At 39.7% G+C, this 12513-nt stretch overlaps 1 protein-coding gene across 1 annotated transcript in view; it reads right to left on the bottom strand.

Annotated features, from left to right (window-relative positions):
* Positions 1-12513, bottom strand: part of LOC133409448 (regulating synaptic membrane exocytosis protein 1-like) — a 100754-nt gene that overhangs the window by 20148 nt on the left and 68093 nt on the right. Inside the window, 4 exon segments of the mRNA XM_061689448.1 lie at positions 6915-6980; positions 8254-8337; positions 9748-9837; positions 12384-12443. Coding sequence (XP_061545432.1) covers positions 6915-6980; positions 8254-8337; positions 9748-9837; positions 12384-12443 — 300 coding nt within the window.

The following is a 12513-nucleotide window of genomic DNA, read 5'->3' as shown; positions in this document are numbered from 1 at the left end:
GTTCTGTGCTTCACCCATCTTCCTCCAAACCCTTGGACCTTGATTCCCGAATGAAAGGCACACTTTACTTTCATCAGAAAAGAGGACCTTGGACCACTGGGCAACAGTCCAGTCCTTCTTCTCCATGGCCCAGTTGAGATGCTTCCTACGTTGGCTCAAGCTAAGAAGTGGCTTAACCCATGGAAAACGACAGTTGCTATCTCCCAGATGCGTCTGAATGTGGTGGTTTTTGAAGCTGTGACTCTCGCCTTATTCCATTCTTTCTGGATCTCTGCTAGATTCTTGAATCTTCTCTGTTTGATAATCCTCTGAAGCCCACAGTCATCTCTTTTGCTTGTGCATCTTCCCCTGCTACATTTTGTCCTTCCATTGATATGCTTGGAGACAGCACGCTGTAAACAGCCAGCATCCTTAGCCATGAACTTTTGCGGCTTACCCATCCTATGTAGGGTATCAGTGATGGTCTTCTGGCCAGTTGTCAAGTCTGCAGTCTTCCCCATATTGAACCCAACTGAGACAACTGAACCAAACTGAAACATTTTAATGACACCTGGGGAAACCTGTGCAGGTGCTTTGAGTTTAGTAGATGATTAGTGTGTGTGACACTCAGTTTAAAACATTTATGGCCTGCAAAAGTTGGGCTGAGTTCTTCACAGTATTCACATTTTTTAAATTCCTGATTTCGTGGGTTTTATGAGCTGTAACCCCCAATTAGGTAAAAATGTACAAATAATTGAAATTGTGGGACCTGAATCTATAATCGATTAAAGTTTAACTTTTTGAATGGAATTATGGAAATACACTTTTTCATTACAAATTTTTTTTTAAGAAAGTGTCTGTGCATTTTTGTTGAAAACAACAACAAAAACATTCAGAGAAAATGTGGCAAAAACATTTAAGCCACAGGAGAAGCAAAGGTGTAGGCTGCTCAGCAAATAAAGCAAAAATAGATTTTTGGAGATCAAAACACACACACACACACACGTATAGGTGAAAGTTGTGGATGAAAGTGGAAATATTTAAACTCTGTTTGCAAGTACAGTACTTCCTCTTACACATACATATAAAACAAATTAACAATAATCCAGTTACCAAAAGACTGTAGAAGAAGCACCTTAAAATGGAGGTAGGCTTGTCATGGGTGTGGGTTAGGGTTGTTGTCTTCCCCCTGTCTCCTACACACCTGCTCCTGAGAGCATCTTCCCCACCTGTGCCTCGTTTATCGTAATTACCCCATGCATTTAACCTCCTGTCTCATTCTTTCTGGTCGCCAGTTCGTTGTATGTTGTTCCAACATTTCTTGTTTCCACGTCACCGACTCATAGTAAGACTAAGACCTGTTCTGATTATTGACCTTGCCTCTTTGCCCCATGTTTTTTTGGATACTGTTGCCTTTTCGGATTGCCTGCCAGTGTACCGACCTCTGCTCATTTATTAAACCTCTCATTTTTTAAACTGTCCATTTGTATTGGATTCGTGCATTTTGGGTCGTGTCCTCTGTTCCGTTCATGACAAGGCTTTACTCTGGTGCACACACATAGAATGGTGCACAAAACAGAATTCAGGCAAAAATGTGGAAATGAAGAAGAGGACAAAAGATAGAATAAACATAAATGACACAAGATTATAAATAATGCAAAATTAAAATCATACTGTAGTTTACAATGAAGAATTGACTTCTTGACTTGATTTGGCATGTCAGGTTGGTATAAAACACAAGGTGATGTATTAATGCCTACAGTATATTTGGTTAATGTTAAAATGAAACCAATCAGCATAATAATTTTTAAAAACGTATGCGGTATACCAATGAACCTAATGAGAATATGTGGAATACAAAATGGATGGATGGATGGATGAGGTAAGCATGGGCAGAACTGTGCTGTAGTGGTTACTGCCTAACAGTCGAGAGTGTTTGGGTTCAAATTCCGGCTCAGAATCACTTGTGTTGGTTTTCCATGTGCATGCAAGGGTTTTCTGGGGATACAACAACTTCCATAGGTGTGATTATACAGTGACATGAAAAAGTATTTGCCCCCCTCTCAAATTAATATTTGCACAGTTTCCCTACTACGTCTTAGATCATCCAACAAATGTAAATACCAGACAAAGATAATCCAAGTAAATATAAAATACCGTTTTTAAATGGTGATTTTATTTATTAAGGGGGAAAAAATTAAAAGCTACTTGGTTCTGTGAAAAAAAGTAATTCCGTCCTTGTTAAATCATGAATTAACTGTGAATAATCACATTTTTAGGAAACCTGAGTTAATTTTGAATTTTTTAAATTCTGATTACCTGCAATCTATACAGATCAGATACAGGACACCATTTAACAACAGTGAGAGCCATTATCCACAGATAACTAAAACATGGAACAGTGGTGAAACTTCCCAGGAGTGACAGGCTTACAAAAATTACGAGTGAGGACTCATCCAGGAGGTCACAAAGAAACCCAGGACATCATCTAAAGAACTGCAGGCCTCCCTTGCTTCAGTTGAGGTCAGTTTTCATGACTCAACGATAAGGGAGAGACTGGGCAAAAACGGGATCCATGGCTGAGTTCCATTGCGAACCCTACTGCTGACCCCAAAAAACAAAACAACAAATAACAACAACAAAAAAACGGAATTCCCAAGATGGGGGCATGGTGGAAGACTGGTTACCACATCTGCCTCACAGTTCTGAGGACCGGGGTTAGAATCCCGGCCCTGCCTGTGCATGTTGTCTCCGTGCCTGCGTGGGTTTTCTGCGGGTACTCCAGTTTCCTCCCACATCCCAAAAACATGCGTGGTTTGTTGATTGGAGACTCTAAATTGCCCGTTGGTATCAATATGAGTGTTATTGGTTGTTTGTTTCTATCCTGCGATTGGCTGGCGACCAGTTCAGGGTGTACCCCGCCTCTTGCCCGGAAATAGCTGGGCCAGCATACCCACGACCCAAGTGAGGACTTTGAAAAAACAGTCTATGGTTTGACGAGACGAAAGTTTAACTTTTTGGAAGGTGTGTGTCTTGTTACATTTGGCATAAATGTAACATAGCATTTTGGAAAAAGAACATCATACCAACAGTCAAACATGGTGGTAGTCCTGTTGTGGTCTGGAGCTGCGTCCTCCTTCAGGCACCTGGATGAATTGCTGTGATTGATGGAACCACAGATTCAGCTGTTTACCAGAAAATCCTGAAGGAGAATGTTTGGCCATCAGTTTTTGACCTCAAGCTGAGGCGCAGTTGCAATGGCAGCGGGACAGCTTTTGGAGTGGTGGGCACAGCAATTCGGGGGAACCTTTTACCGCTCTTTCTCTGGGGGTCAAAAATGTCCATTCCTGAAAAAAGGGAATTGTTGCTAGGAAACAGTCGTATAATGTGTGGCTGGGACATACAACCCCAAATCCACAGAAGGTGGGACGTTGTGTGAAACATAAATAAAATAAAAACAGAATACAATGATTTGCAAATCATGTTCAACCTATATTTAATTGAATGCACTACAAATACAAAAAATTTAATGTTCAAACTGATAAACTTTGTTGTTTTAAGCAAATAATCATTAACTTAAAATTTTATGGGTGCAACACGTTCCAAAAAAGCTGGGACAGGTGGCAAAAAAGACTGAGAAAATTGAGGAATGCTCATCAAACACCTGTTTGGAACATCCCACAGGTGAACAGGGTAATTGGGAACAACTGGCTGCCATGATTGGGTATAAAAGCAGCTTCCCTGAATCATTCGCAAGATGGGGCGAGGTTCACCTCTTTGTGAACAAGTGTGTGAGAAAATAGTTGAACAGTTTAAGGACAATGTTCCTCAACATACAATTGCAAGGAATTTAGAGATTTCATCATCTACGGTCCATAATATCATCAAAAGGTTCAAAGACTCCGGAGAAATCACTGCATGTAAGCGGCAGGGCCGAAAAACAACATTGAATGCCCGTGACCTTCGATCCCTCAGGCGGCACTGCATCACTGTGTAAAGGATATCACTACATGGGCTCAGAAAACCAATGTCAGTAAATACAGTTCGGCGCTACATCCGTAAGTGCAACTTGAATCTCAACTATGCAAAGCAAAAGCCATTTATCAACAACACCAGAAACGCTGCCAGCTTCTCTTGGCCTGAGCTCATCTAAGATGGACTGATGCAAAGTGGAAAAGTGTTCTGTGGTCCGACGAGTCCACATCTCAAATTGTTTTTGGAGATTGTGGACGTCTTGTCCTCCGGGCCAAAGAGGAAAAGAACCATCCGGACTGTTATGGACACAAAGTTCAAAAGCTAGTATGTGTGATGGTATGGGGCCGTGTTAGTGCCAATGGCATGGGTAACTTACACATCTGTGAAGGCACCATTAATGCTGCAAGGTACATCCAGGTTTTGGAGAAACATATGCTGCCATCAAAGCAATGTCTTTTTCATGGACGCCCCTGCTTATTTCAGCAAGACAATACCAAAGCACATTCTGCACGTGTTACAACAGCGTGGCTTCGTATTAAAAGAGTGCGGTTACTAGACTGGCAGTCCAGACCTGTCTCCCATTGAAAATGTGTGGCGCATTATGAGATCCCGGACTGTTGAACAGCTGAAGCTGTACATCAAGCAAGAATGGGAACGAATTCCACCTACAAAGCTTCAACACAATTAGTGTCCTCAGTTCCCAAACGTTTACTGAATATTGTTAAAAGAAAAGGTGATGTAACACAGTGGTACACGTGACCCTGTCCCAGCTTTTTTGGAAAGTGTTGCAGCCATAAAATTCCAAGTTAATGATTATTTGCTAAAAACAATAAAGTTGATCAGTTTGAGCATTAAATATCTTGTGTTTGCAGTCTATTCAATTAAATATAGATTGAACATGATTTGCAAATCATTGTATAACACAACGTCCCAACTTCACTGGAATTGGGGTTGTATTATTTGTGAGGTAACACATTATTGATAGGGCTTAAGGCTTAAAGAAACAAAATGAAGCTTTTGAAGTGGCCTTGTCAAAGTCCAGACTTCTATCTGATTGAATCAGAATCAGAATGGGAATCAGAATGATCTTTATTTGCCAAGTATGTTAAAAACACACAAGGAATTTGTCTCTTCTATTACAACAATAGACAGTCAATTGACAGAGAATACTTTTGAGACATAAAAACATAAAGACACAGTCACTAAGCAATAAAAGGTTACCAGTATATGGGGTATTGCCGGTACAATGTTTTATTTATTTTTTGGACAATTGTGCAAAATGATGCTGAGTCCTCTAGCATTTAGAGCAGTTTGAAATGACAGTAGTCAGGTGCAGTGACCATTGTGCAAATGGCGCAGAGACTTCAAGAAATTTATGCAGTTTAAAGTGACTAGTCGTGCGATAATCTGGGACAATGTCAATTGTGCAAATGGTGCAGCACCTGAGTGGCCAGTATTGGTCAACAACAGATATGCAAGTAGTGCAGTGTGGCGAGACTACTACAGTGAGTGCACGAGTAATGTATAATTGACCGGACGGAGATGTGACTACAATCTCAAGACAAATTGACAGCATGTTATAATGGAATTGTAAGTTAACTGTTTAAGAAGTTAATGGCAAGAGGGAAGAAGTTGTTGGAATGTCTGCTAGTTTTAGTTTGCATTGATCAGTAGCGCCTACCTGAAGGAAGGAGCTGGAAGGGGTTATGACCAGGAGATGGAGGGTCCAAGAGGATGTTGCATGCTCTTGTCTTAGTTCTCCCAGCGTGCAAGTCCTCAAGGGTGGGTAGGGGGGTACCGACAATCTTTTCAGCAGTTTTGTTGCAGTCGGAGTTTGTCTTTTTTTGTCGCAGCACCAAACCAGACTGTGATGGAAGAACACAGGACTGTTTTTATTACTCCTGTGTAGAACTGCCTCAACAGCTCCCTTCCTCAGAAGCCGCAGGAAGTACATCCTCTGCTGGGCCTTTTTGAGGATGGAGTTGATGTTGGTCTCCCACTTCCGGTCCTGAGAGACTGTAATTCCCAGGAACTTCAAGGTCTCGACACAGGCAGTTGGACAGCGTGAGGGGCAGCTGTGGCGAAGGATGCCTCCGGAAGGCCACGATCATCTCTACAGTCTTGAGCGTGTTCAGCTCCAGGTTGTGTTGATCGCACCGCAGCTCCAGCTGCTCCACTTCCTCTCGATACGCAGACTTGTCACCGTCTTTGATGAGGCCGATGACTGTGGTGTCATGTGCAAACTTCAGGAGTTTGACAGGGTGTGTTGAGGTGGCATGACCTTGAAATGGCCGTTCATGCGCGAAAACCCTCCAGTGTTGCTGAATTAACAAAATTCTGCAAGTGGGCGAGTGGGCCCAAATATCTCCACATTGCCAGTATAGAAAACGCCTGATTTCAGTTGTTGCTGCTGAGGGGGGCCCGACCCAATAATAGGCTAAGGGAGAAATTATTTTTTCACACAGGGCCAGCGAGCTTTGAAGCTTTTGTTTTCCTTATTGAATAAAATCACCATTTTAAATCTGCATTTTATGTTTATATGGGTAACTTTGTCTGATATGTATTTACAATTGTTTGATGGCTTTAAACAAAATGGGGAAACTAAGCAAAAAATTAAGAATTTGAGAAGGGGGCAAATACTTTTTCATGGCATTGTAAGTGTAAATGACTGTTTGTCTATCTGTGCTCTGTTATTGGCTGGTGACATGGCTATGGTGTAGCCCCTCTCTCACCCAAAGTCAGTTGGGATTTCCCTGCATCTCACCCGTGACACTTATGATGACAAGTGGTATATACAATGGATGGCTAAATGAGATGTCGGTTATTGGACAGAAAGTGCTGTTATTAATTGTTTCAAGGCAATTATAAGGTGATGGTGCTGTTTTAAAATCAGGCTCTTTGTGACCTCGTTTCATATGGCTGCTAGTAAACATGTTCTGAGCGTCCAGTACATGCCTTACCTGCCACTGTCAAACAGCTTCCTGCCATGTGTCTGACATTCAGGTGTATCGAGAGTCTGAGTCTGCCTGGACAATGGCGGTTGAGGAAAGGAGATACACCAGAACAAAAAAAGAAAACAGAAAAGAAAAGATGGATGCATGGAGAGCAGAGTGAATGAAAATAAGGATATATAATTTAAGGAGACTATCATTGACCTCACATTTCTATGGCACGGAATATTAATTAGATGTGATGGGTGTTATGAGGGTGATATGAAGACAAAGGACTCAGTTACAAACATGTGTGAGTGTGTGTGTGTGCGCGTGTGTGCAGATGCCTGAACAAAATACCGTGTACCTTACTGAGGGGAATTTCAGGCACCACAGAACAAACAAATACTGTACTAAAAACACACACATACACACATCCAAAGTTGATGCCATTGAGAGTTGTGAACCATTGCTGAGGAATAGGTCTTGGAAACAAAGAAGTTGAGCACATAGAAGCTGCAAATGCAATTACCAGAACAACAGCACCACCACCATCAACAACAACACCAAATACTTTGTCACTGCAAGAAGCAAACACAACGGCGCAGGATTTCACACCAAAGCAGTCCAAGCTACCGCAATTTAAAAATGAGCACAAGCTGAAGCTTAACAAGGGACGGAAACAATACAAAATTAACCAGACCAAATAATTTCAACACTATCCACAACCAGGAACACAAACCATTACTACCACTCTTGGCAAAGATGCACAAACGTGACAAACTGTAGAACTTGTCTATATATTGACTTGTTATTCTCACAAGTTCCATTTTGTATGCCACAGTCAGTGTGCCAAAGTGATAACCACAGAGTACCAATGATTTAGGATTAGAGTGAGAGCCAGCAAAAGAATAGTTGGTGATTTTATCCTGTGTGTGTTCAAATATAAAGAAGCTATTTATTGTAATTACTAAATATGTTAGTGCTTTATTTCACACAAGATGAAATCACTTTCTACCCATAATTTCTATCATTTAAAAGTTAGATTAGGAATATTTATACTAGCTCATCCAAAATATAAAAAAATGGGATCCAAACGCTTCAAAAGATCGGTGTTAAACACACGCACACACAAGGTAGAGTTTGGCATCTGCTTGCACCTAAATAAAACCAATGTGAACCCATGAATTGTAGGTGGGGGAGAAAATTTAACTAAGGGTGGCAGATTGGAAGGTTGGGGGTCATAAATAAATTAACTGTGTGCATGAAAACTTTTCTCAAGTTGCAAAATAAAGGTTTTGAAGTTGGTACTCAGTGGTGTCACATGTCAAGCTCAGGAGAGTGAGGTCACGGGTCCACAAAAGGGTACCTGTCATCTTCAGGGGAAGCATGTTGGATACAAATCCTGGGGCTGGTAGGACGTCTCCTTGGCAAGGAATGGTACAATGATTTTCTATGTGTGGACAGGGAAAAAAATAACTTCACTAAAAAAAAAAAAAAATAAAAAAAAAAAATTGATTCTTGTATTCACTCATATTTTCAAGTCCAACTTTACAGACAGTGTCAAATAATGTGATTTTTACCACAACATCAGTATTTAAAATAAAATAGGATAGGATAGAAATCAAGTCTCGCTTGATGCTTATCACTAAATGTAAAGGATTGTACACACACACACACATGCTTGTACTATATATATATATATATATATATATATATATATATATATATATATATTGTACTATATATATATATATATATATATATATATATATATATATATATATATATATATATATATATATATATATAGTACAAGCAGTAGTATAAAACTTGAATTAAACTTAGACATCCAAAATGAGGCATATCTTGGTTGACACTGTCAGAGAGATAGCTATGAATTGAACAGGCTTTATTATTGCAGTTGCTGTTTGGAATGATTTATTACTTCAGTGCATCATACAAAAAAAAAGTGCATAATTTAGTTTATCAATTGCATTTCATCTGGATAATAATTTATTTGAAAAAAAACCCCCAACCAAACAAAAAAAAAACAATAGAGTAAAGTTGCATGCGTTCATTTTTCACCACTAGAGGGAAGCAAAGACAGTCGTATTCCCAATTCTCTCCTTGCTTTCGGTTTTGCTGGACAGTCGTGAAATCAAAATCTCCTCAAAGTTTTTTGTTTGTGTTTTTTAAATCTATGTAATTTACACTGTTTTAGGAATATCTGTGTTTGACAAACTACTCTCCGCCAGTATACAGTTTCTTCATCTTTTATACTGCAGAGGCATTACTACAGTACATGACATAAACAAGAAACCCATTCATGGCTCACGGTTCACGCTACGGATACTAGACACAAACAACAGCAATTGTTTAGAATAGCAATACATGCTAGTGACACAACTCAGTCTCACTAAGCAGACAAATTAAACTGGTTTTGATAAAGGAGTGCCGCTGACACAAATTACTAACGGTCAATCTTTGCTGAGCGCACATAAGAAGGGTAGAGTATTAGGACTGTGCGACTGGTGAAGTGAATCAGACCAGAAGAAGAATTAAGAGCTTGAGGTGTTCAAAACAAGAAACTCAATTGTCTTTTACAGTCGCAAGTAGAAACTCTTAACTTAGTGGCTCAAAGACATCTTACCGTCCAAATCATTTTAATGGGGAAAAAAAGTATTCATTTTAAACAGCTGTGAAGACAAAGGAAAACCGGTCTACAGTGAGTGCCTTGAGGTGTTCTGAGGGTGAAGCAAAATGTTATTTAAAGGTGGGGAAAAGTGCAAGAGCGCAATACCGAAGGCAAATAGGGAGTACAGTAGCACTACAGGAGGGTGGTGGATACAAAGCATGGTACCTTTCCAACTCAGGTGTGGGGGCATGATTATCTGGAGTCAGACAGTTGGTGCTAGCACTCCTAACCCTGTCCAGAGAAGGCTGAAGATCACTAGAGGCATCACAGCACAACATGCCATCCAATGGAGGAAGAGGAGGATGGAGAGGAGAGACAGGGCAAGAGGTCAACCACAAAGTGAAAAACAATGGACAAACACAAAACTAACTTGAAAAGAAAGTCTGGTTGGATTCACAAAATGATACGTCTGATAACGAAGCCATGCCTGGCTGCATGGCACAATGAGTGGTATGTCATTAAGGTGTAATTACCTGAGTTACCAAACGTCCTGTGCGACGAGTGACGAGTTTTACCAGGGCGGGATTCTAGAAAAGCGCTTGCTTTAGCTTAGCTTTTGACATGCCGGCACGGTACAATGCTAGTGATCACAGCACATTTTCCACAACAGCATGCATTGCAAGCAAAATTAGAACAGATTCAATTAAATCTAATCGGAGACCGAAAAGAAGTGAGGATCTCTCAGACCAAATCAATTTCTCAATTTTTTTCCCCATTAATTAAAGTAACAGCAACTATTTGGTATTACTCTCACAAAGGGATAAACTACTGATGGATTGATAAATCATCAGTGTAACACCACAAAGTTTGTCAGTATGCTTCAAACAAAGGAATGTAGTCGAATTGACGATTTACATTACTTATATACAATAGATTGTCATCAAATCATGAAAATATGGCCACACCTGAGGGCGTCTCGTCAAAGAGTTGGTTTGAAAACACATTTTGTCGCATAAGACACATAATGTATGCGCAGGTCGTAAGTGTCAAGTCTTAACCTTCAAGTTTCAAGCAAGTACTGTGATAAAAATCGAGCAATTCAAGTCGAGTCGCCAGTTATCTTCAGTCAATTCGAGTCAATTCAATACTTGGGTTCGGCAAGTCATACGATCTTGCTCAGTTTCAACATTTATTCATTGGCCACATTGCACTCACGATCAGTACTTGCGTTCATTAGCTGTGCTAACAGATTCACAGTCACATTTTGCAATGGTCCCAAAACAGTCTCTGTCTTGTCTCTTTCTTCATCTTCTCACTTAAACCTCTAACCGACATGAATCTTAGTTAATGTTTGACCAGCTATAAGTGAGCTAAACTGTGTAGTTATTAACATAGCATACATTTCTTTGTGGGTTTTAAAGTGAAGTCAAAGTCAAGTCAAATCAAATCTGTCATGGATTTGACTAGCAAGTCCCAAGTCCTAGTCTGACTCATGTGACTCGAGTGAATATATGACGTTTGTTTGAAGCATATTAAACCCTTATACCTACCTCCTCATGCTACTGTGGGTATTGCTGACTAAAAGTGGCATCTTGAGTGGGAGTGTTTGACTGTCCCTAGTTGACCTCCTGAATTGCGCATGCATGCCAGAGACAGAAGCAGCAAAATGGACAAGATTGTAGGAGAAGGGAAGGAAAAAAGAAGTGCGCAGTTGTTTTGGATAGACAGTAGAGATCCACAGGGTAAATGAAGAGGAAAGTTAACCAGTGAATTTATGCAGTTGAATATGTTGTGGTATAAAGCACCGCAAATGACAGATGATTTAGTGCAATATAGCGGATTTTATTGTTTAGTTCTGTTAGTTATTGTACTGTATATAAATAAAATACTGTAGTCGATAAGAAATACGGCATACGCATACCAATTGAGCAAGTCTATAAAAATGGCTGAAATGTCACTCGAGTTTGCATGTTCTCCCCGTGCCTGCGTGGGTTTTCTCCGGGTATTCAGGTTTCCTCCCACATCCCAAAAACATGCATGGTAGATTAATTGAAGACTCTAAATTGGCAATAGCTTGGTTTTTTCAAAGTCACACTATAAACGTGCTTTCTTTCACTGTAACGAGATGAACCTCCTTGACTATGAGCTTAGACATGACTGTATTGGGATTTGGCATGCTTATCATTACAATCTTGACCAAAAAATAAAAATAAAATGCCAGGGACTCAAATTTTTGGTACTGCTTCAGTTTTCTTTTTTTTTTTTTTTTTTTTTGAATCACAGTGCTTTGATATTGTTGCAATGATTTTTTTTTCTTTTACAAAAAAAAAAATCGTATGCCTGACCAAACTTAAAAATCTGAAGAACAGTTAACATTGTAAATATTGACTTTGTTGCTTAGTATGTTTTTTTCCGATGTAAAATGAAAACATTTTAAAAACTCGTGAAGCAAACTCTTGAGTCACTCATGACTATACGTTGCAATAATCATCGTCCTGTAGTGTCCTCTTGTGGATCACAGACAGCATTGCAAGCTTATTGCATACATATGATCCACTAATATGTTCTTTTGACAGAGTTCTCTCAAAACATTTATCCATTATTGTGCAACTTAGCAGTAAACATTACCAATGTATTAATATTGCATGGAAAATAGATATGATTGTCTTTTTACTGGGCTAAACTTTATATCTTCTTTTTCAACAATAGGAAATTGCTCTGAGTGAGATTCAGTTATTCCAACATATGTATTTTAAACTATCATACACTTTCATGGAAATACTCTCCAGGTACAATTTCTGCATCAGAAATTCACACCCAGAAGCACATAGTAATGAATATGACATTTTTGGCCAAGTTACCTGAAGTGGATGCACTCAGCACTTTTGCCTCGCATTGATTGGTGGATCATGATGACCTCACTGGGGTAAACATGGTGATGGATGACACATGAGGAAAGCAACAATTCCCCAAAACAGGAGAGTAAAGGGA

The sequence above is a fragment of the Phycodurus eques genome, chromosome 11, assembly GCF_024500275.1.
Source record: "Phycodurus eques isolate BA_2022a chromosome 11, UOR_Pequ_1.1, whole genome shotgun sequence".
Classification (NCBI taxonomy): domain Eukaryota; kingdom Metazoa; phylum Chordata; class Actinopteri; order Syngnathiformes; family Syngnathidae; genus Phycodurus; species Phycodurus eques.
This window is presented reverse-complemented; position numbering and strand designations above follow the sequence as displayed.